Source organism: Cygnus atratus, chromosome 23 (assembly GCF_013377495.2).
Source record: "Cygnus atratus isolate AKBS03 ecotype Queensland, Australia chromosome 23, CAtr_DNAZoo_HiC_assembly, whole genome shotgun sequence".
NCBI lineage: Eukaryota > Metazoa > Chordata > Aves > Anseriformes > Anatidae > Cygnus > Cygnus atratus.
In genome coordinates, this window is record NC_066384.1 from 3646610 (window position 1) to 3671220 (window position 24611).

Genomic DNA, 24611 nt, shown 5'->3' on the forward strand with positions numbered 1-24611 from the left:
CGAGCACCGGAGCCCCCGGGCACCTTCTCGCCTCAGCGCGGGGTGAGGCGGCGGCCAGTCCCGGCCGCACCTCAGTCGCGGCGGGGGCGGGAAGGGCTGAGGGAAAGGGCACTCGTTCCTCCAGCCGAGTGACGGGAGGACTTGGGTCTTAAAGACAGCAGCTAGTGACGAGCTTGAAGTTCTGAACCTCTGCCCGGGATTGGCCTTGCCCTCCATCCCTTTCCTGTGCTACAGTTACTGTGATTGTCGAGTGGAAATCCAGCCTGTGATGAGCACCTGGCCAGCACCAGGTTCCTCAGAGTTTTGAGGGCAGCTCACAGAGACTGCCCTACTCTTCAAAAGAAAGCATATTTTATTCCTTCAAGCAGGCTGGTCCCCTTCTACCCCCCCCTTTTTTTTTTCTCCTTAGCAGTACACATCCTCAGGTCTTTGTAAAAAAAGAGTGTAGATTCAGATTTATTTTTTTTTTTAAGTGAAGCACTACTCAATGACCTCCTTTACAATTTCAGACCTCCATTATTGGACAGACTGTCATATTACCTTCCCTTTTCTCTAATAGTATCTCCGCCTACAGCAGGTCAGCAAAGGAAGTGGACACAGGTCTCTGCAGGAGGAAGAAAAGACAAAACTCCTGTCCTTCCCCTCCGTGACCACAAAGATCTCAGCAAAATCTGAGAACCACCTTGTTAGAGCAGCAACAGGGTAAGGTACACTCTATTTGCATAGCAGCTTTTGACTTAAATTGATTAATGTGTTAGAAAGAAAACTAAGACTAGTTTCAGTAACTTAAAGATCTTGCTCCTTAACAGAGATAAATTTAACTTCCAAAGCTAATAATGTTCAGTAATCATGCAAGTATATTGATGTTCTGAGAAGCTACCATTAACTTTTAGTAAATGCAATCATTCAAGAATAAGATAATTAAGGCCAAAAATAGTCACACACAAAAGCAAAAGAAAACTGAAAAACAACAAAAAATACACACTAGAAAGCAGAATTTCATAATGCAGCCTAAGGCTCATCATTAATCAAAATAAGAGAACAAGTCTCTTTATCACTTACATGCCTTTAAAGTCTAGAGTTATCTTCCAAATATTGAGTATTCAATAAAGAGTCAGCTTTAAATTGAGAGGAAAGCCAAGGCTGACTAGAATTTTTAAAGTCTCACGTGGGAAGATAATATTCAAAAAAATAATAATGAAGATAACATGGCATTATTTGCTTAATCATATAGGCCCATTTTATTAGACTTTTGTTGAAGTGTCTTACCCTCCAACAGAAACAATAGTGCCATGGTTTGATCTCTTTTCATTTTATTAGCACAGAATCATGTAGAATGAAGACAGAGAGGAACACATACTCTGAACATGGAAAACTCACTACAAAAATGGGAATGACTTGTTACTTCCTGTGATATTGCCTATTCTCCTCTCACCTTGAGTACCTGAACACTGTCATAGAGCTTGCAAGCCACAAAAACCCAATCTTACAAGCCCACAGCACATCCTTAAAAAACCAACCCCGCAGTTCCATTACCAGAAAGGGGCTAAGCCTAGGTTCAGAATGACAACTGCCAACAGAGACCGGAATTAAGCATTTGAATTCCCAAGTCTCCTACTGACTTGAGTAACTTTTGGAGCAGATCCTTTATGTATAGAGTATCATAAAACAGCTTTAAATCAAAGGAAAAAACATTTACATAGTATGTGCATACACCCTAATGTAAATGCATGAATGTTAATTTTTACATAGTTCAATAAAAATCAATTCTATAAGCACATAAGCAATCTTGTGGTTATGTCTGACCACATAAATACATCAGTCACAGAAATCGTTTACAGTTACAGACCTTCTTGTAGAAACCTCTATAGTGGCACTTGTATAGTCAATTGGTCCAGTGGCTTCGGAACACCTATACACACATAGGGATAGGCAAAGAGTGGCAAGATCTTTATGGGCCAATAGCTGAGCTTACTGCATAACAAGGCTGATGTACAATATGACATCTGCAGCAATATTACCAATAAATTAGATGAAAACTATTCAGATACACTTCCCATAATATGACGGCCAGCATTCACAAAATCAGAATACACGCAGTTCTATTCAGATTGCATGGCAACAAACAAGAAGCTGTTTGCCACAATACAGAATCAACACACTTCAAATGTCCAATATTATTATTAGGTTGTGGCACTCCAATATTTAATTACTATTCAAGGATAACACCTTCAGGTAGTTCCCTAAAATCGTCTTGATTATCAGTCAGAGGGTAAGGAGAGATCTACCATCACAAGCCAGTAATATGATAGTTTCTTCATTTGGAAATGGCTGAAACTGGTTGCTATATTCCAACAGATGGCAGACATTTCAGTTTAGTTAGCCATGCAATTGTTTTGTGAATAGGATTAATCACATAGATTTATGACATCCATGTTTTAGCAAAAAAGAGCAGGTAGTTTATTCCTGGTTTTTTAACACTTCCCTTCCATCAAAGCGGGCATAACAAGAAGTGTTGTCTGAAAGCAAAGTATCATGATCTCTCAAAACAAAACTCCAGCTCAGTTCTCCAAGCAAACATCAAGTCACTAGAACAGAGCTCTACCTTGTGTCCACTTAACAAGTACAGAATTCACAAGGATACTCTGAGCAAACTGGGGAAAGCAAGAACTTTATGGAATGATTTGTGAGACCAGCCTCACAAAACAGTAAGCGTGACTTTCACGAGCTTAAGTATTAACACCACCAATGTTTTGCGTGATAAGAGGTTAAACTTAAGCAAAACTGGACATTCTACAGAATAATTTAAAAAAAACGTTGAGCAAGTGACTATTCGGTGTTTCACATTAAACTCAACTCTCTCATTTTTAAGTTTTGACCGGGCAATCAGTCATAGACAGACTGTTAAAACAGGACTCCAAACTGAAATACCACTGCACTTGCAATAAAGGTGGTTTCAAACTGACATTTCTAACTCCACTGGCCTCAAAGTATTTTTACAGTAGTTTCAGTTGTCGGACATGAGTTACAAGCTGCTGTGCCACAGTTAGCGCCGCTCTTCTCCTGTGAAACATACTTCAGGCTTTCAGACTACTCTTCTCTTGTTCCACAAATCTTTGGACTGAAGAGCTGACAAGTCTATCCAATGTCTAGTTTCCCTCTAGACTGCATTCCTAGGTGTGCCATTGTGAGTCACTGCTTTCATATTCGAAGTGCTTGCTTGATGGTTGCAGATTCTGTGGGAGGCAACACCTACTTCAAAGACCTCATGAATTGCTTTGCGGAAGCAATGGAAATTGTAGTCTATCAGACCTGTCAAGAAGGAGAGGCAGGGGAGAGGAAAAACTGTGCTCAGCTTGCCACGTGTATGTAGTCAGACCTTCAAAATCAGTAAGTTTCATTTAATACACAGCTATTTTGTTACTTGATTCAGTATGAATATGGATTCAGAAGATTTAACAGTTAATTTTTTACTCTAGTGCCAGTATTTGTTTAGACTGTCTCTTTTTAGAAAGAAGGTACTCATTTGGAACACAAGGTGTATAATTCATAATTAAAGAGCAGATAACATTCAACATTATCTTGCACTTTGATGGTGTCATCGATGCATATCCTAACTGTGGTAAAACTTTTGAGATCAAGTAAAACTTGAGTCAGTACTAGGTTAAAAGTTAAAGGTTGTACTAGAGGATCTTAGAGGTCTTTTCCAACCTAAAAGATTCTAAATACAGTACAGTTATTAAAACAAATCTGCTTTTCTTATTTTGAACAGTCTGTAAATGCTAAGGTAAACACCATCACTAGTTAAGTCAAGTACTTTGAAATTAGGTTTTATGCTTTCATTTCTACCCCATAATATATGCAAGACCACTCATACCAATTGTCTGCTACAGGTCCAAGCAACTGTATAGTTGGTTAAACTTGCAACACATTAAACCCTTTGCTCTAAGTTCTTACCACGCACTGTACTAGCCTACCACTGCTGATTTCTTCAGTCCTATGTTAAAAAGGTTGCAGTAGCACAACACAAGAAATAGAGAATAGGGCTATCACAACACAGCAGCCTATCAAGCAAAACAAATAAGTATTACTCCATTCAAATGACTGCACTATAGCAGATGGTAATGACACAGGCCTCATTAGCTACACAAGTCATTTCAACAGGAGGACAGCATTAAAGCAATGATTCACAAGAATAAAAATAAGACCATTTTAGCTCTATGAAGGGAGAAAATTACCCCCAGAAGAAATTAAATAAATTTAATTTTACAAAATTAAGGTGACTTGTAAGGCCATACTAATATTTTATAGTTGATAAAAATCATTAGACAAAAGCCATTCAAACAGGGAAGGCTCTTACCTTTGCGCTCAAAACTTTCTTCTCTAAGAATGCAAACTAATGCCAAAAACTTTGTTACTTCCTTTAAGTACAAGACCGTTGTGTTATTGAGCTTGATAATTGCCATTGACTCCTTATCATAAGCACTTCCAGTACCATCTTCTTTTAACCTAAGAAAGAATGAGTTAACCCAAGACATAATTTAGTAAGGCATGCATAAAGTAACTTCATGACAAATGCTTAATACCTGTGACACGGGGGACACATTTTGGTGTTAAGCTAAAACTGCATGGGTTTTTAAGAAAAGACTAGGACAAACTATTAGTGTTACTTAGGTTACTGTAGAAGCAATAGCAACATTGTAGAGCTACTTCCGCAAAAAGACAAAAAGTTATGCAGCCCTGGTGCTGACCCATCAGGAGACAGACCATTAAACACTGCAGTATTCGTTGGCAGCACTGTATTTTTCAGGTTACAACCACACCTCTAAAATAAATTACCACATCTCTAGAGCCACTTCAAAAAAAAAGGTGTTTTGAACTATAATTCTGTCACAAACCAGGAGAAATAAGTGCTACATGCATCCCTCAAAGAGAGTTAGCAAAAGCCAAGTTGAGGAACTGGAGCCAAATTGGAAGTTGGCAAAAGCTACTCCGTTGAGACAGCAAGAAGGCTGATAGCAACACGACTTCAAGTTACACTTCGGAGCTATGGTATGCTATCGACCCCAGTTGTTGCAGGTACTAACGTATCTGCATACTAACATACCATGCCAAACAAGACAGCAGTATTCATATTTTATATTGAACCCTTGCCTTTTCAAAATGTCAAATGGCTTTCTACAGACACGAGTGGAGGGACAAAAACGATTACAAATACTTGATCCAGCTGCTAAATCATCTGTTATATTATTCTAGTTACTTACAGAACCAATATGCTCTATAGAACAACTAATAGGATCTTGCAGGATGATGAAGCCAACACCATTTGCATAGTTTGCAACCTATTCTACAACTTTTAAGGATTTTTCTCCTAAGAGTATTCATCACTTACCCATATATACAGGAAACATCTATCACTACATCAATCATGTCACAGCACAACTCATATGACTGCATGTCCACAGGGGAACTGTCTGTTGCGATGTAGATTTTGCTGACTACATCGAAGAGAAAAGCTTTTTCAATGCCTGAATTCTTCAGAAAGAGAAAGAATTTGGATGAGTTTTTAAAATAACTGCATTTTTAAAATCTCACATACACTTTCACATTCTTAATAGCAGGAAATGTTTTATAAATACAATACCCTTGTAGCTGTAGTAGATATCAATATCATCTTCTAGTTGACAAAATGTAAAGCTTGGCACTTGGATAGAATTCTTTTTAGTTTATTATTTACCAGATTGTAATTAAAGCTATATTTTACAATGCTACCAGAATCCAAATTCAGAATTTTTCACCTTCTGTGGTTCTATTAACACCAGAAGAGCTGCATATTCACCTGATAAACCAGGTTCAGAGATGAGTTACTTCATAGCAGCAAAGTGTGTCAGTGCATACTTGTAGTATCTTGGCAGTTCAGTGACTGTGTGATGTAGTTGCCATGTAGACTGACATGCAGAACCAATAAAGTCAGCTTCTAATCTTTTGACTCCATGAAGAATATCATATTATGGCAGTTACGATGACGGAAGAGCACCCAGCCAATTGTACCATCCCATATGTAACTTTGGGCACTTCAGTAAAGTTCACGTGCTCATAAGTTCAGAAGCCTTCTGCTGTTCAGCGAGTTAACCACATATACAACATGGATTTCTGGCAAAGCTTAAGTTCTATTTACGCACCAGGAACATTCATTATTGCTTTCTCCTAGCCTGTGTGAGTACCCAAGGCAGCATGCTGAAAAGATCTAACCTATCCGTTTAACATCAGGGCCACACTGTACTCTCATGGCACTGAGCAGCATGAGCATGAACATGCCCATTATCCACTAGGCCAGGTTATTACAGTCCTCTGCCAACAGAAGCAAGCATCAAACAGTTTATGGAGTGATGCATCTGACCCACACAGCTTCTCTCAATCACAACTGTAATTTTCCATGTTGTCCACATGCCTACAACAGTCTCAGACATAACTTAGATGAAAGACAGGCTACTTCAGCCTCGTCCATATGTTGGTATCTCAGTTGATTTAAAGTATACAGCACAAAATTCTATGTCACAAACTCTGTAAAAAACACAAACACTAAAATAAGGACAAAGGTCTTGCAGGCCACATGAAATTGACAGTTTGGTTTAAGGCGAAGTTCATGTGAAAAAAAGCATCTTGCCAGCAGAGCTACATTACACTACTAAGTGCCTTGACAGACTAATTAGTATATCATGCTGGCAGAAGCCTTCCTTATCAACAGTTACAACAAGCCAAGTTACGCTTCACCAGTATTTTGAGAAACCTGGATGAAGTACAGACCAGTACAGTTTAGCTCTGGTACAGAAATTCTAATGCAGACAATTAGGATGAGTACAACGATGCTGAGAGCCACCCAAATCTCCCAAGGCCAGCATCCCTTAGCAGAAGGACTTGCTTTATTGTTCCACATATTTCACTTACAATTCCGTTCGATTAACACTTACTGATATAAAGATATTTAGTAGATTTTCCAGTGTTGGCAGTTGCGGAATGAGCTTCTGAACCACTTTACTGAAGGCTTCAAATATTGAATGGTCATAGATACTGGTCAAATAAAAGCTGAGATGAGGAGGGAAGAGAAAAGGAAAAACGAACAGATTCACGAGTCTATTAGAATCACAGTACAAATAGTACAAATGTTATATCTTTATTTTCTAACATTCAAGGCTGGTAATTAAACTGGGATGCTTTATCGCAGATATCTTTGGCTGCTCCATCAAGAACATCATTTCTGAGACTAGAGTAAACATGATGCAGGCTTCCACAGGAGATGGGAGAACAGAGAAAAAAAAATCAGTTTGCTTTCACAACACGCCGAGCCTACAATACTCAATGCAAAGGAGTTAAATGTCTAACTAGGTTTCATCAAGTCCTGTTCCTGACCTTCCACTTCGTCACACTAACACTGAGAGACTGGCCGTAATTAAAGGCTCCATGAGAATCAAAATAGTAAAGAATTAAAATAACAAAAACAGAAAAAAAAAGATATCTTGTTTTAAAGGTGTCAGTAAAAGATTCCTTAAAAAGCAGGCCAAATATCAAGAAAGAGACCAAGCTTTTAAACCAGTCATACTGAAAAGGCAGTGCTAGACAGTATTAGAACACAGCTTCTTCTGTCCTCCCTCCCCTGCCTCTCCAGGCCACTTGTACAAATTTGGCCTGTTACACTGAATGAAAGCTATGCAAGAGGATCTTGAATTATCAGCAAGCTTATTCATAAGTCTGTTGATTGGAAACCGATATGCTAGCCTGCTTTATTTTAGTAAGGTAGCTAGCTGAGACTTGGCCAAAAATTCAGCAGCGTATTTTTTAACTTCAAGAAACTAACAAGACCTTGCTCCAATCCACTATTACATCTAAAACCCCATAGTCTATAGGCATATCAGCAACAGCAGAATCACATATGCCAGTATTTTGTAACTCACCTAAGGTGAAGTTTTTCAAGCCCAGCATCTGTAAGGTCATCGTTAGCCCTCTGATGAATATCCCGCTGAGTTTCTATTTTATGGTCATCCGATAAACCATCAACTTTATGAATAAAAACTTCAAAGTTCATTTCTGGGTTGACCTTGTAGGCTTTTGAAACTGTGATGTGGAGTCTTGTTAAAGCTTCCATATAGTCATCCTGTAAATAAGTTTTGGCAGGAATGAATGAAAAGCCTTTATCTTCAATAACTCCTTTCAGTACAAGAACTTCATTTCACTTCTGTGATGAAACAGAAGTTTGGGAGAAGAGAATACCTTGGAGATTCAGGAATCCAAGTGGCTTAGACTCTGTTTCATTAGCTATGAAAGGCGCAATTATACAAAACCAGGTTTCATAGCAAAAGGCGGGTTACACTTCAACTCCAGCAAAATGCAGCAGTAATCTCCAAGACGGTCCCAATAACCAGGTACTCTCCAATGGCGCGATTCTTAAGTCCATTAGAAGCTAACAGATACCTAACAGTACCGGTACCTTGACATTGAGGTCAGAAGCATGCTGTTATTAAATGAACTCCACAGCATTCAACAGCAGAGGAAGGGAATAATTGGATCATTCAGACCATTTAGCACATCAGATTCCCACAAGTGCAGAAAAGTACTTCAGAGTACTTGCCCCTTCCACCATCTCCACTGGGGCTGTATGTTCCACATAATCAATTCACAGAACTAAAAATTACACACCAGAAAGTGAGATTGCCAACACAGCCTTTCATATGTAAGAAATGTTTCACAAAACCGTATTTAAAAATACAAATTATTAGATTCCCAATTGTTCCTCTCACAAAGAAAAATACAAATCACTAAGAATTGTTAAGAAGTTACCTGAGCATCAATAACATATATTAGAGCACCTGTTCCTCTGAAGATCATCTCATAATCAAACGTTGGATCAAAAAAGTCCATCTGTCCAGGAAAATCCCAGATTTGGAAATTCACAAACGAACTGTTGGAAATATCATCCTTATAGATCTTGTTGGTGCTTTCCAAGAACAGGGTCTCGTTGGGAGACATTTTGTGAAACACCACCTGTTAAAAGAACACAAATAATAGCCTTGACTTGGCCTCAGTAGAAGAGATTGTTAAAAGTTCTGAGACTTGAATCTTACAAATAGGTTTATCCGCTCTAAAGTGTATGGCTTTTCCTACAGGGACTTGAGTTTTCCCTTTCGGTGAATAGACAGCTTGGTTCATCAGCTAAGCAAATAACCTGCTGTTAGACAGAGCCAAGCAACTCAATTCAGTTAAATATTTTTACAAGCCTAAATAACGATACTGCCTAAAGACAGGGACATCCCAGTTACTCTTTCTTCCTTGCAAGTCAAACATAGTATCTTGAAATGTTGCTGTATTAGCCACATTGCATCAGGTGGAAAGCCACCATGTTAATTAAGCAACTGCAAGCTTTTAAGAACTGTTCTTTTTCAGTCTGAGAACTTCCTCTACAAAACGCTCAACACCAGACTAAAAGCAGTTATAGTGCAACAGAATCAGACTGCTCCTACGCTACAACGTACAGAAATACATCTCTGTTTTAGAGGCCTGAACTGCTAGGTAGTTCACCTTCTGTTAGCAACTGATTTATCTTTGCTGACCCTCTCCCTTCAAGTACCCTAAAAGGAGTGCTGAAAACTATCATGCTAGTTGGTAAACAGTTTAGATGCAGCGATGAAAGACACAGCTATTGCTAGTACTCAAAAAGCTCCACTGGGATTTTAGCCCTTTCCTGAACAAACAGAAACATGTAAGCCCACAGCAGAGCAGTCTGTAACAAAAGCAGTCAGCTTCAACAGCAAACGTTGTGCTAAAGTAACTGGACTGCGTGTCACAAAAGTTACTACAAACCCTAAGGTGGTTGAAGGCTCGGACTGCAAAATGAAATGTTTCAATTTTCTTCTAAATGTTTCACACCGTTATAAAAGTCAACCATTAAAAAGAGCGAATGCAACAATCTCTGTCAAACTGCAAGACAAACGGCTCCACACCCAGCACAGCCAATGGCTGCATAGTGAGGTTCAAGGTAGTATGTCAGATTTTTAAAAATAAGGGGAAAGAAATTCACTTCCTCAAAGCAAACGTATGAAGAAGCCAGGGCCTGAATGAGGTTTTATACAGCACGACACTGGTATGGAGAAGTGAGAGCAGTTCTAGATAGGTAGCGGCCTTACTGCGAGAACTAGACGTTCCTCAGGGTCTGAAGAACAGTTTTAAAGCATCCTGGAAATGAACGCTCCTTTGGAACTCAGCATCTCTCACATGGAGCAAAACAGAATTAATGAGTTAAGTTTAAAGCAGGTGAGTCTCTAAGAAGCAATGTCATCATCCCCTTTCCCAAAGCAGCATGTAGCTGACGCTCCCAGCTTTGCTTAGAAGAAAAAGAAAGGCTGCATCTAAGAAGTGACTTGCAAAGTCTTCAAATCTAGCCACAATTTGGGGTTACTGGTTCCCTCTAGCTTCCAGGTTTCACAATTTCCAGCTGTAGATAACACTAAGATCTCCAATAAGAGCCTGTGAGGACTGCCATCCCCATGCCCAGAGACTCAGAAAAAACCTTTCAGTGCAATCACATCTGCACGTACACGGGCGGCAACAGGCCTAGGTACTGACAGGTGAGCGGAGAGCCTGAAAGGCAGCGACAGCCCCATCTGCCGCTGTGTTTCAGAGCACAAAGTAAATGTTTTCTAACAGCTCCAGTACGATTTGTAAACCCTGCCTAAGGAAAGGAACAAGTCTCCAGTGAAGACAGGAGTCCCAGGCTGCAGTTCATGACCCAGTGGCGCAGCACAGCCAGGGGATTACCACGCAGCCTGCACAGCACAGCTACAAGCAGCAGATTCCTTCCTCCTAGAGCGCAACATGCAAAAAAGGCTTCTCTACGTAGTTCTACAGAAAGCCCCGAAGGGTTCCACGTTTGCGTTACAGGGAAACCGGAGACCCCCACGCGCCGGGTTGGCAACCCCTGTGCTTCACCCACAGCCCCTTCCCAGAACAGCGCGCAGAAGAACCTCATCGCAGCGACTGCGAAGAAAACCCTCGAGCTGCGGAACACGGACCAGCCGCCCCACTTCTCTGCCGCCCGACACGCTCAGGTTCGCGTTATTTTACTACCAACCACCGGCGGCTCCCTGCGGCGCCCAGCACCACTTCCTCCTCGCCCAGCACCTCGCCGCGGCCTGCAGCGCGGGGGGGGGAGGGGGGAGCGGAGCCTCTGCCCCTGCAGGAACCGGCGGCGGGGCCGAGGCTGCCCCCGCTGCGCACCGGTAGCGCCTCGAGAAGGCGGCGGACCCGGGGCCGGCTGCCCTGCGGCGGCGACCACCGGGGGAAGCAGCTCGCCCGGGGGGCAGCTCGCCGGGGCGGCCTCTCCTCGCCCGGGGCGGCCTCCCCCGGGGCTCCGCAGCCCGCCCTCACCGGAGCCGGGCCGGCGGAGCGGCGGGGCGCGGCGCTCACCTTCTGGATGGAGGACTTCCCGCTGCGCCGCAGCCCCATCAGCAGGATCCGCGGCTTGGAGTCCGCCCCGCCCGCCCCGCCGCCGGGCCCGCCCGCTCCGCCGCCGCCGCCAGGGCCTCCGGAGCCCGGGCCGCCGTCCAGCTCCGCCTCCTCCTCCTCCTCCCCGTAGCCGAAGTCCTTGGGGAACGCGTCCGCCGCCCCGAAGCTGCCCCCGACCAGCGCCGGCTCCTCCGCCGCGCCCGCCGCGCCCGCGCCGCCGAACTGCAGCGCCATGGCCGCCCCCGCCCTGCGCCCCGCCGGGCCTCCGCCTGCCGCGCCAACCCAACGCCGCCCGGCCCCGCGCCCATTGGCTGCGCGGCGAGCTCCGCGCCGCCCATTGGCTGACGGCGGCAGCAAGGTAGGGTGGCTCCGGGCACAAGACCCGAGTCACCTGACGGCGCGGCTGCACGTGAGCGGGAGGGGCGGGGCGAAGGGGTGGGAGGGGCGGGGCGAGGGGAAGGGGCGAGCGGTGGGAGGCGTGCCTAGGGGCTGCGGGGGCGGGGCTACGTGTGGGGGGCGTGGTGGGTGCCCGGAGGGGCGGGGCTATGGGTCGGGGCGCAGTGAATGGGGTGGGCGTGGCTATGGGTCCGGGTGGTGCGTGGGGTGGGCGTGGCCATATGATGGGGGCGTGGCCAGGGGCTGGCTCTGCGCTGCAGGCGCCAGCCCCGATCGTGCTCCGCGCCCCGCAGCGCCCGGCCCCAGGGGCCCCCCCGGGAGCGGGGCTCGCCCTGCCCGCTCCTTTTCTTGCCCTGCTCGTTAACCCCTCGTTAATTTCCCCCGGCAGCAGCTGCCCGGCTCGGTCCTCGCGTGAAGCTGTGCTACGGGGCTCTCGGTCTGTCCAACCCCCGGTTAAGGCTCACAGGACCAAAGGGTTTTCAGATGAAACCCGCGGAGGTGTCACCAGTGACAAGTGTAAGCGCACGCTATTACCTCCCAGCTGCTGCTTTCTCGCCCTGCGACTGCCTCAGCCCGACACCTGACCTGACCTGCCTGCTGCTCCCAGAGCAAGGCATGCTCCGAGCAGCACCACCGCCATACGGCAGACATTCAGCTGGGATGCATTTCCCACAGCATCACCACTCCCAGTCCTTCCCCAGGCTGCAACTTAATGCAGTGTACACATCCTAGCTTACCTTCTGCAACACACGAGAGGGAAGCAGCCTGTTGGGTTGTGGATTTATTTTTGTTTTTAAGAGTTAACACAGCATTTTAACCCACTCATTTAGCTCTCTTGTGTTCTCTCTAAATCAAGAATAGGTACAGCAGCAAGGTAAGAAGCCATTACATTCGTTAGCACCTGATTTCAATTTGCACACTGACTTCAGCAGTTCTGCTCTGTCTCACCACACCTCTAAGACCAGGTGCAAGACCCATCCTAGAAACAAATAACTTATTCTACTAGCCAGTAGATCTCATACATAAACAGCTACTGCACTTCTGTCCCCTTATCTCCTCTCATTTTTCCCTGTCAACAGTTGCCTTTAAAGTACCTAGTTTTAGGATTGGAAAAAAGGATGCTCTCTGAAATGCATCTTTCCTGTGAGGGACAACTTCGCATTTCAGAAGCGCTATGAAATGATGCAGGTGGTACTGCATCTCCAGCAGTGTGCTGTGTCCCTCACTTAACTGTACCCATTCCTGATGCCACTTTGAGCAGACGGTTGCCCTACATCAGCTTCAGCAGAAGCCTAACTGCAGTGCCAAGTACCAGCCTGCAACGTGCTTTGGAGGTCTTGCTTTTACAGTTGGTCCCTCCCTCCTCCAAATCGAGAGAATACCAAGAGATCAGCAGCTTAACAGGATCATTGACCACGATCTGCAACTTACACAAAGTTGGCAGGCACATTTCTCTGCAAGTTAATCTTAACAGCAACCTTTTCTTCAGCACAGAAGGCAAGATTGGCAAGCATGTCTAAATTCATCAGTTGCTGGTGCAGCTGCACAGAAACTGCTACACACAAAACACTAGTTTTCCTTTAAGATGATCGGGTACCTAAATAGATGTGCAGAGTTCACACAGAAGAGTCAGGACTGCAGTTCTCAGGAAGCCCTTTATTAAATCAAGGCATTAAAGGAGAAACTACTGTTATTCATCACGCTTCTCTTCTTGAGGTGGTTCATACTGAGCCAGCTGTGGATTTAAAGAGAGGAATTCAGTTAGCTGCAACATCTTAGAGACAATTTCTACATTAAGAAACGTGAAAGACAGCCTGGTCTGGAAGTGCTGCATTTACTTTCTGTATTTTAATCCATCCCTGGCAGTTACGGGTGTCCATTTTCAAGTTAAGCAACAAAATAACTCTTCCTTCAAAGCACCAAGTTGTTGCATTGTATAATCACACAGCTGTAAGAAGAGGGCTTTTCAAATACACTTTCATTTTTCCCTGTTTCTTGTTCTAGGTCTTATGAAGTACTATTAATCTAAAATAGCAGCTGGTATTGATCAGTGCCTTCTAAGTTTTGATTTGTACTGATATATGATTAAATAAAATAGTTGTTCTCATAGAAATGGTATCTAAACACTTCCTGAAATCATTCCAGCTTTGATTATTCTTTCTAGAAAGCATGGCCTAGGCAGCCATGCATTAAAGTGTGACCTTTACTTGGAAAGTTATTTCCAAAGAAACACGAAGATGTTTACTTGACCTCGGTAACATAAAAGATAAGCTCAAGCTTCAAAAACAGTTCGAGTGCTAGGACTGAGTCTGAAATATGCCAGTCCAGCTTCCTCAGTTAAGATTCTACCCCTCATCCTGTAAACTGTGAAGTAGGTTAAAAATCAATGCATCAAAAATTAAAATACCATCGTGTCCCTTGTAGCAACACTGATTTACAGCAGCCACTATGGCATTAACAAGAACCACAAAAACAGCATTTCTAGCATGTTCTTCTAGAGTTTACCACACAAGATAGCCAGTATACAACCTGAAGCCAGTTTTCTTTCCTGTAAAGGACCCAACTGTTGCATTTCTGCCCCCACCCCCATGTAAATACATAGCATTCAGTAAGCTTAAGGAAAAGAATAGCTCTTCACAGATTAACACAGCAGCAGAACACCTATTCAGGCATGACTGAAGTTACCAGTAAAGGCAGAATTAGAGGGGTGTATTTTACGCTAGAGGAATGCTGAAAATAAAGCTAACGGAGTCCTCCCTGCTGAGAACATCCGTATGAGTTCATCCATACAACTTCTACTGTGTCAGAATGACAGGTAGAAGATAAGGGAACAAAAGAAACAGTAATAATGGAAAACACAAAGTAAAAATTAACATTCGAAGATGAAGAAGGCCAAAGTACAAGTAAACTAAAAGGCTTGGCTTATGGAAAGCTTGCTTTCCTGAAACAAGTTTTAGCAACACCTCTTTAAGAGAGGCCCAAGTCCCTCTGCTTTCACACGTCCACTTACTAGTTGCATTTTCAACTCAGCTACTCCAAGCAGACTGCTGGTCTGCTGCCACTCCCATAAAAGGGGGCAGGATGCTCTCTGCCATATTTCCTAGCAAGCACGAACAAGTGTGGCTGCAAGGACTCAGCAGGTACTAGCTAAGGAGAATTGCTAGGTAAACAAGAGGACACTCCAGAAGAGGGCGTAATGCCCAAGAATCCCTTCTCCCCGGTGAGAAGCGGTGGTAGTTGTTCACGATACAAGAAAAAAAACACGGGGGTGTTCACATAGGAGAAGAGCCATCCTCTTCAGACAAACACACGGAAGCCCCCAGTGGCACATAAGCTTAAAGCCATGACACTAGCTCATTAAGGTTCTCAAAGTTTTACTTTGAAACTTCTTGTTCACTTTACAGTCATTACCATCTAAAAGGGAAGCTGTTCACATCTCTGAGCTGTTTTAGAGGGCCTAGGGACCCCTGAAACAGCCCTGCATTCACCAGCACTTCAGAGCCTCGCAGACACAGGAGTACCAGAGCTGTTTTAACTAGAGGGCAAGTTAATGTTCAACGTGGTAAGAGTGACCTCCACTGGTAAAATCCTGCCATGTATAAATCCGTACCAGGACACAAAAACTAACACACAATTTTCCTCCTTTAGTTAGCCCTTTAAAAGCCTCTATAGTAGATGTACTAGCTTACCACCACCACCCTCTTTTTCAAAGCTCTTGTGGAAGTGTAAGCTACATCGTATCAGGTAACTTTAAAATATCCAGCTAGGACTGAGTGATGATACAGAATTAGCCTTCATACATATATTTTTCACAAAATAAATTCTCTAGTTAGTAAAGCTATATTATAGAATGCAAGTTTCCCATCAAAAAAAGTTTACTACATAGAAGTCTACCAGGAATGAGCTGGCATTCCTCAGCCCCAAGGCTAAACAATGTTAACAACATTTATCAGTTATTCTAGCGAAAAAGTTAGCTGTATTGTAAACGTCGAAGTATCTGCTTATGAAATTCAGAAGTACTTCAGAATACTGGACAGACTTTTACCTTGGTTTTCAGTTTTTTGTTTTCTTCCAACACAGCTTCGTATTTTTCTTTCATCTCTGCCACTTCTAGGCGAAGTGCCTCTATTTCTGGATTCTCAGGAGCTGAAGCTCCCAAATGATGCTTCAGAAAGCTGATATTTGGATGTTAAGTATTCCTTCAGTTAGACAGCATAACTGTTTTAATTTTAACACTTAATTAAAAGTTAGTGATGCAATAAACATGGCCAAAATTGCATTAAACCAGTCAGATTACTACAGAGCTTTTCATCCTACAGGATAAAAGTTACAAAAGTATGAAAGCCTTTCAAGTTCATTGGTACATCACACAAAGAAGTGACATCAGTACATGTAAGATGCTCACATTTTGCTACATCAAACTCTTCTTTCCTCTGAAACGCAGAATACGGTAATTTTTCAACTTGTTTCAAACATTAAGAAATAAAAAGGAAAAAAAGGTAGGCTGCCTACAAACAGCAAGAAACAAAGCCTTTAACTTTTTTCTTTGCCGTCTTGTACTCGAATAATACTAGAATAAGGGGCAGCATGAAGAAGCAGACTTCAGAAGCCACAGATACAGTAATCAAATCTAACATGGAAGGTCTACAACATCTTGTACTAGCTTGTAACTTAATTTCATAAATGCTGACACACTGACGAGCATGATTCTCTTGCATCCTGTCAGACTTGGTTAGCTCTCTGACAAGTCTTCAGCCAAGAATAATCTGATACATGCTTGTGAATATTACCAAATGCTTTAGTAATAAACTGCAGCCAGAAACACTGGAAAATGCCAGCAGTCTTAAGGTTTCTGGAAGAGGTTTAGCGCCAGAGGAATTTCCAGTTGTCTATTATATATTGTCCTAGTGGATCAAGAGCCACCTGTAAGACTGCTAGTAGTAACTAAAATCATCCAGAGAAAGCATTTTCTGAGCTTAAGTTTTCTGAGTAAGTCTCTCCAGTTCATCTGCAAGTGAGAAACAACACTGACACTGCGTGGCACGTCCCCATAAGCACTCCACAGAAGAGAAAAAGGATACTCCAGTGCACTATTTGGTTTCTCTGGCTCTTCATATAAGGCTACCAACACTGCAAACAGAAAATATTCAACAATTTCAAAAAAAGTTCATGCAACTCTTCACTTTTAAAACACATACCAACAGTCAGAAGGCATAAGTGTTGCATGCCGTGTTTATAGCACGTTCTTCTGTTTAACAAGGTTCTCACCTACATCCTTTGATGTTAAGAGTAGAGCTGTACGGGAGAGAACAGAGCATCCCACATGGTAACAGCTAGCCAGAAGGGGTTTTTTGTTCCCCTAACTAGTCAGGGACTAGTTAGGGGATAGTATAGAATGAGTATAGCACTAGTATATCAGCACTTCTGTAACTTTCAGCATAAAAGCAAGCCTCCATCAAACAGGTATAGAACTAAAAGGCTACTGTCAGAGTAGGTGATTAAATTCCTCACTTCACTGAAAACCTTCATGGATTGGGGCTCCTGTGGACAACAGAGTGCCAGAGAGCTCAGCACAAGCAGCAGTACCCTGACAGCTTAAATAAAACTAGCCATACATATGCCAACCCTGTATCTGGGGCACCCAGCCCCATGAGCAGTCAGAAAGTTCCCAAACACAATCACCCCACCTGCCTTCAGTGGCACACACACATCTGTAGATGTTTGGTTTCATAAATCCTTCCCAAGCAGTATTTGCAGGGAACTTTGACGCCCCTCTCCCAGTTTCAGGTGCCTGAACTGCACAGGTTTTACACTGAGCACCTAAGTTAGAAGCAAAATCAAGATGCCACAGTGCTTGGAAGAGTTGTTTTGCTATCGCACAGGGTGCTTCAAACTGTGATAGTACAAACACACCTACAGGAAGCCAAACAGCACCCACGCACCCGGCTGGGAGCCTCAGCATGAAACTCATTCCCTCACATCGCAGATCTGCTGTTTGCCCTTCAAACAGCGTGCGTTGTTGAGCAGAAATATTAACACACTGCCGGAAGGCTCTCGAGAACACTTCAGAAGAAGTCAGAGGAAGCCATAAAGAAAACCAAAGTATCCTTCAGCGCAGCACAAGTATTTTCCCAGTTCTGATACAAAGTCACTTCCACAAAGGTTGGACGTGGTGCTTAGGGACATGGGTTAGTGGGTGACGTCGGTGGTAGGGGGTGGTTGGACCAGATGGTCTCAGATGGTTTTTACAACTGTAATGATTCTATGAAAGCCTACCGGCTAACTTCAAGAGAAGATCCAAGTCCTGCTCAGGAAGGAACCTTTAACCAGTCCTGGGGCACACCTCCTGTTACTTCCCTCACAGAATCATTAAGGCTGGAAAAGCCCTCCAACATCACCTGGTCCAGCCGTGCCCCTACCACCACCATCACCCACTGACCACGTCCCCAGGCACCACGTCCAACCTCTCCTTGAACGCCCCCAGGGACGGTGACTCCACCACCTCCCTGGGCAACCCGTCCCAACGCCCGACCGCTCTTTCTGAGGAGAAATGTCTCCTCATTTCCAGCCTGAACCTCCCCTGGCGCAACCTGAGGCCACTCCCTCTGGTCCTATCCCTGGTTACCTGTGAGAAAAGCCCTCCCAAACACTCCCCCCCCCGCAGTGCAGGGGCACCCCCAGGACCCCGCACCCCCTCAGCACCCCCCCGCCGCCGCCGTACCCTTGGTGAGCGTGTCCAGCACCCCCGACTTCTCCAAGTAGCGGCGGAACTGCTCCCGCTTCGAGTCGGCAGCCTGCGGGAGGACGGCCGGGCGGTCAGCGCGGCGGAGCGGGACGGACGGGCCCGAGCCCGGCCCCCGCCCCGCCGAGGCCGGTCCCGGTCCGCGGGCAGCCCCCGGGGGGCGCCGCCGGGGCCGGTCCGCGCTGCCCCTACCTTGTAGTGCGCCATCGGCCCCGCCGCGCGCCTGCGCCCGCCTCCTTTACGGCCCCGGGGCGGCCGCCGCTACCACGGCGACGGGGCCGGGAGACACGCCCCGAGGGCGGCCTCCCAGGGAGGCCCGGGGAGGCTGGGGGGTTTCGGCCTCGGCCTGGCGTTGCGACGTCAAAATGAGGGTTGCTGACGTCAGAAAGAGTGTTAGTGACATCAAAAAAAAAAAAAACCGTGAATTATGTCGAAACAAGGCTTACTGATGTCAAAGTGACATCAGGGGAGGCCTGCGGCCTGGGGAGGCTGTCAGGCCTCGGCCTAGTCCCTGCATTGTTTCTGTGCACTGTGATGTCAAAAAGAGTGTTACTGACATAAAAAAGAGTGTTAGTGATATCACAAAAAAGCATTACTGACGTCAAAATGAGGGTTACTGATGTCAAAAGACTGGGGAGGCCTGCGGCCTGGGGAGGCTGTGGGGCTTCGGCCTAGTCCCGGCATTGTGTCTGTGCGCTGTGACGTCAACGAGAGCGTTAATGATGTCAAAAGGAGTGTTACTGACGGCAAAAAGATCGTTACCAATGTCAAAAAGATTCCTGCTGACATCAAAAAGAGCGTTACCAACACCAAAAAGAGTATTACTGACACCAAAATAATTGGGGAGGCCCATGGCCTGGGAAGGTTGTCAAGCCTTGACCTGGTCACAGCGTTGTGTCTGTGCGCTGTGACACCAAAAGATAGGAGAATCGCTAATTTCTCTGCTGAAGAAGTCAGTGGTGATACACTGAAAAAATATGTGCTGCAGAGTCAATAAGTGAAACATTTATCAAATGTTTTGTTATTTTTGTATTTAGTAGTTCAAACAGCAGAATATACTTGACATTCTTCTTTCAAAGAGCTATCAACTATGTGTTTGAATTCTTAGATTAAGAATAAAGTTATTTATTGATAATTTGTATTTCTCATGTGTTCTAGTGCTTTCTTTAGCTTAACTTCCTTTACTGGTCTTTGTAAAATACATTTTTAGACTGTAATTTTATCTTCTACTTTTATCTGATTTAGGTACAGCTGTAATTTTAGCCCTGACTTCCTAATGCGTGGATTTCTATGATCTATGTAACCCTTTTTAGCTGGGAGGTTAATGTAGATGTTCGGCACTGAGGTTCAAGCCTTCCTTTCATTGCCAAGAAGCAGACTGTTTAAAAGTTACTTAGCTAATAAGCAAAGGGCTACACAAGTTCTATTTTCACTTCCGTGAAAGAGCTGGTTAAAGTCAAACGAGGCGGCTACTCTTATAAATAGCTCGTATATTACAACTTCCAGTAACTACCCTGGCACCAAGTAGCGTGATTCACCGGCGCGCTCGCGCTATATGCGCAGGTCGGTGGGGGCACGCCGGCTGCCGGCACTGCTGGACAGGGACGGGCGCCCGGACACGGGGAGCAGCTGGGGGCTGCTGCAGCCCCTGCTCTGGTGGGAGCCGGAGCTCGCCTCCCCGACGGAGTCGGGAGTGTCTGGGCGGCTGGGATTTCTGATGTCGGTTTTGGAAGGTGGCTGGCCTTGGTTTGCACTGAGACTGCTTTGTCTTCTGCTGCTGCTCTTTGTGAGAGAATTCGTGGAAGAGCCGGCACTCTCGACGGCTGCGGAGCAGTTCCAGGAGGAAACGATTCCTTGCTGCCTTCTGAAGCTGGCAGCTGGAAAAGTGCAAGGTTGCAGAGACGGTTGCGATGGCATTTCAGCAAAGCTTCTCAAGCACATACTTGGAGCTGTATCTGCATTCTGTGTACCAGCAAGGAAATGTTTCTGATCAGCTTCTTTCTGAGAATTATTTGCTTCAGTCTCAGGCCTGCTAGGCAAGGCCTCATTATTTGTGCTAATATTTTGATTCTGATCATTTAAAGCACTTGTAGCTGGCCTTTTCCTCGGCAATTTATTTTCCTGATTGTGATGAGTGTAGTTGCTGCTATTTTCTGTATGGTTATTTTGGATAGACTGAAACATGGGAGGAGAATTTAGAACCGGGTAGATGGCAGTGTCGGTTTGCTTTTCCATTAAAAATGCATAACCACTAAGTACAGAAGGAAGAGTTTTTGGAGGGGTTGCAGGTATTCCCAAAGAAGAGCGTGGTATCACAGAGTATTTCTTAGATTTGTTTATGTAGAAATTGCCATGGCCACCCTTGTTTTCCTCCTGCCCACAAAGACCCATTTTAATTTTTCGTAATCCTAGGTGGATAATTTCCAAGACATTTAAAACCAACGACACAGTCGCTATCGATTGCATGAATAATATGAACACTGTCTTTTCTGTCGGTCTTGATACAAAGCAGTCAACGACGTTTGGACATGGATCTCTCTGACATTTGTAAAGGGGATCCAGCCGAAACCCATAAAGCAGATATTGCCCAATCATAAAACCAACTTCCACTGCAGACCTAGTGAAAATATGTATCACGTAAGTGCAGAGCAAAGAGCCTCGCAGGGGTGCTTTGTTCAGCTTCCTTTGATCCAGTTGCCGGAGTTCTCTCTCCAGCCTTTTCCGATATTCGGTCATTTCCAATTCAGTGCTTTCAAGCTCCGCTCTTACCTGAGCTTTCTTCTTTTGTCTCTCTTTCTCTAAGGCTCTTAGTCTGTATAAGGCATGACCCATATACACCAAAGAAGGGGAAGACACAAAGATAACTTGCAAGACCCAGTACCTTATGAGGGAGATAGGGAAGGCCTCATCATAGCACACGTTTCTACAGCCAGGTTGCTCAGTGTTGCAGATAAATTCTGATTGTTCGTCATTCCAGACGTCCTCAGTTGCCACTCCGAGGACAAGCATTCGAAATACAAAGAGGATAGTGAGCCAAATCTTCCCAATAATGGTGGAATGAATGTGGACCTCCTCTAAAATGCCTCCAAGGAAATTCCAGTCTCCCATGGTTATTCTGCCATCTTAACACTGAAACGTATCAGAGAAAAAGTATCAAATACTGTAAAAGCCACAGTCCTTCCTTAATGCATTACGAAAATAATTATACTGGGAGAAAACGTCCTATCTCACATTGTAAAGCTGGCAACATGACCCACTCCTCGTTGATATTACGGGCATTATTCTTTCTCATCTACAAGATGAAGAAGTGCATCGTCCACCATCGATTTCAGTAAAAGACAGCCCCATAAGGAGGAAACTACGAGAAATGCAGCACCCCGGGTCTGCATCCAAGTCGGTGGAAAATCAGGTGCCTGACTGGTAGCAGGGTTCTGTGCACCCTGGGGGCTGTTTGAACATCATCCAAGAGACACCAGCGTGAGAGCGGTGTGCTTATATTTAGGACACCTGTGAAGGTAACGAGGTTTTATTTCTCTGCAAACAAACAGAGAAATATTTCCTGGTCCTCATTTTCAGGTGTTCTGAGCCCCGTGTTGCAGCTGAGGTTATGGTAATGTCCAATTACTGTTTCGCTGTGAAAACTGGTTATACAAAGACTCTCATGAGGGAATAAAACATCTCACTAGAAATGCAGTGTTAAATTTTTAAAAAGTCTTTTTTTGAACATATAATTGGGAGCAAACAATAGCTTTTGGTTTGTGGATCACAACGATAAACAAATAAATAAATCACCATAATCGGATCACTTTCCTCTGCTCAATGATACCTGCATATGAAATACAGAATGGATTGTCTAAGTGTCAAGTGTTGCAATCTTTGTCTGTGGTTCTATGAAAAATGAATGATTTATGCAAAAATTACCTACCAGCATTTTCACAAATAATTATTATCTGAGTACAGATAAACTGGTAAATATGTGTAATCACACACCTTGCATTTACTTCATATTTTTAGTTCTTCCTCTGTTACAGGATACTATATAGTGAACATGATTATAAATTCCATTTCAGTACTTCTGTGGGTGTACACACTAACAAAAATATCTGTCTTCTGTATGTGCAGGGATAACAGTTATATTCATGGATATAACTTTACTTTGTTCAGAATTCAGAATATTAAATTCAGAATTCAGAATATTAAAAACAGTCTGATTATTTAGGATAAGGGTGGTTTAACAGAGTTTTTGGTTCATATGTAATTAATTTTCACACTGTAAAATAAGAATATTAAGAAAGTAAATGGATGTTGAAGTCTTGGCTGCAATACTGATGATCACGGAGGAAATTTTGTGTTAAGACAGCCTATTAAACATGACAATACACTTTTGTATTGGTAGACAATTAGGTATTAGACATTTTAAAAAGATAAACAAATTACAAATAAACAGCACATTAAAATAAAACATACCTTTCTTTACAAAAATCTGTAAAATTAAGCTCTATGGCATCCAATGAAACGTTACAACCCCTGACATCTTCCATCCGTGTGAGCGAATTTCACATTATAAACAGTTTAGTTCACTACTGGAGCAACCAACGGAGTGCAAGCTTCGCACGCTGAATTTATACTTGCTAGGGATGGAGGGAGGAGAAAATCAATCTGTTGGCCAGTCTGCTACAGCTCCAAGTCTAATTTAACTGTAATCAAATTAACATCTAAAGGGAAAAATCCCATAAAAAAAAATTAAAAAATCCACTGCTCAGACTTCCTTCAGATGGTCTTCCCTTTCCTCTCTCCAGCACCTTCCAAGCTTTAAGAACCATCTCAGCATCTGGTAAAGAGTAAAAAAGAAAGCAATACCCCAGGCCACCCCACCCCTTCCCACACCCTTACCTATTAATTTGATTGCAAAACGCTGCTTGTTCTAATGCTGGGCATAGGCAGGCTTTGCATCATGAACGTAGTCCTTTCAGACGGAGCCATCAGATGTCTTATCGACTTCGGTTACAGCAGAAATGCTGAGGTCCTGGTTTAGATAACTTCAAGTTTTGCATTGCGTCCTAGCACAGTGTGGTCGAATAAGGAGCCTGTGCACCTTATGTGTACAATTCCAAAAGAAGAAAACAGCCCTGCCATAAACTGCCCAACGTAGGAGCTCGTAACAGAGGGTGGAAGGAGGGAGAGAAGGGTGCTTCACAAGTCTCCACCGTTGGAGGCTTTTTGCCCTTTGTAAGCCTCGGTGATGGGTACGGGATAAACGGGTGATCAAAGACATCAAGCAGAGATATTCTGATGAACCAGGAGAATTTCATTCTCTTTGGTGTCTTCGGAACGGAGTTTCATCAGTTCGATGAATGATGTAGAGTTCCCAAGCAACACAGGCTACAGCTCAGACCATCAGGACAAATACTACCAGACCCTCCAGTCTCCTTTCTGGGGCAGAGAATTTTTGTTGTCTGATTCATTTGTGGTTTCCTTCATTTTTTAAAGGACACTTGCTTATTTTGAATTCAAATGGGAATTTTAGAAGACCTCTGTCACTACACAGATGCACTTACAACATGGCATTAGTGCCCTACAATTAACTCTGTTCTTTATGCCTTTGAAAGCCAGCAAGTAAAAAAGCTTTCCTTTATTGATTTAAATGAAATAGTTGTTGACCAACAGAAGATGGTTTATCCCTGTAATCCCGTAAGACATTACTTATGAAAACTTGTTACCACAGTAGCCATATTAACTTGGTCAATTAACGGCATAATTATCGATACTGATTTTCTGTGGCTGCTTCTGTCAAGGCATTGGAATAATCTTCTGGCATTGTTTTTCATTCTTTTAATGCATGGTTATAAAAAGGCTAACTACAACCAAGATATATTTTATATATCACAATAGCAACATTCAGCTTGGCTATGCAAAATCTAAGAATGTAAATCCTCCCAAAAGGAATGCGGTGTAAATTTCTGCAGAAAATCTGTTC

The 24611-nt window shown here is 43.8% G+C and overlaps 3 protein-coding genes across 3 annotated transcripts; all 3 read right to left on the minus strand.

Moving 5' to 3' along the window:
* Positions 1 to 436: 436 nt before the first annotated feature.
* On the minus strand, positions 437 to 11747 carry RRAGC (Ras related GTP binding C). The gene is made up of 7 exons (XM_035562256.2): positions 11458 to 11747; positions 8836 to 9039; positions 7953 to 8152; positions 6972 to 7086; positions 5393 to 5535; positions 4361 to 4509; positions 437 to 3312 (listed from the first exon to the last, which is right to left on the minus strand). Exons 1-7 carry the CDS (start codon positions 11728 to 11730, stop codon positions 3161 to 3163), a joined length of 1236 nt encoding a protein of 411 aa, XP_035418149.1. The 5' UTR covers positions 11731 to 11747; the 3' UTR covers positions 437 to 3160.
* Positions 11748 to 13528: 1781 nt separating this feature from the next.
* Positions 13529 to 18942, minus strand: MYCBP (MYC binding protein). The gene is made up of 5 exons (XM_035562257.2): positions 18827 to 18942; positions 18614 to 18686; positions 16974 to 17022; positions 15938 to 16067; positions 13529 to 13627 (listed from the first exon to the last, which is right to left on the minus strand). The coding sequence occupies exons 1-5, from the start codon at positions 18839 to 18841 to the stop codon at positions 13583 to 13585; spliced, it is 312 nt and encodes a 103-aa protein (XP_035418150.1). The 5' UTR covers positions 18842 to 18942; the 3' UTR covers positions 13529 to 13582.
* A 1243-nt stretch (positions 18943 to 20185) lies between these two features.
* GJA9 (gap junction protein alpha 9) lies at positions 20186 to 23617 on the minus strand. Its single transcript, XM_035562255.2, has 2 exons — positions 23528 to 23617; positions 20186 to 21763 (listed from the first exon to the last, which is right to left on the minus strand). Exon 2 carries the CDS (start codon positions 21740 to 21742, stop codon positions 20186 to 20188), a length of 1557 nt encoding a protein of 518 aa, XP_035418148.1. The 5' UTR covers positions 21743 to 21763; positions 23528 to 23617.
* Between the last annotated feature and the right edge of the window lie 994 nt (positions 23618 to 24611).

Bases quoted from the DNA above. Each gene is read 5' to 3' on its own strand.
- RRAGC (XM_035562256.2), bottom strand. From the start codon at position 11,730: ATGGCGCTGCAGTTCGGCGGCGCGGGCGCGGCGGGCGCGGCGGAGGAG. The intron at 9,040-11,457 runs GTGAGCGCCGCG...TTCTTTTAACAG, and splicing joins GGAAGTCCTCCATCCAGAAG to GTGGTGTTTCACAAAATGTC. The intron at 7,087-7,952 runs GTGAGTTACAAA...TCCTCATCTCAG, and splicing joins CTTGAAAAACTTCACCTTAG to CTTTTATTTGACCAGTATCT.
- MYCBP (XM_035562257.2), bottom strand. The intron at 17,023-18,613 runs GTACGGCGGCGG...TTCTGTTTGCAG, and splicing joins GCTGGACACGCTCACCAAGG to TGTTGGTAGCCTTATATGAA. The intron at 13,628-15,937 runs GTAAAAGTCTGT...TTAAATCCACAG, and splicing joins ACAAAAAACTGAAAACCAAG to CTGGCTCAGTATGAACCACC.
- GJA9 (XM_035562255.2), bottom strand. From the start codon at position 21,742: ATGGGAGACTGGAATTTCCTTGGAGGCATTTTAGAGGAGGTCCACATT.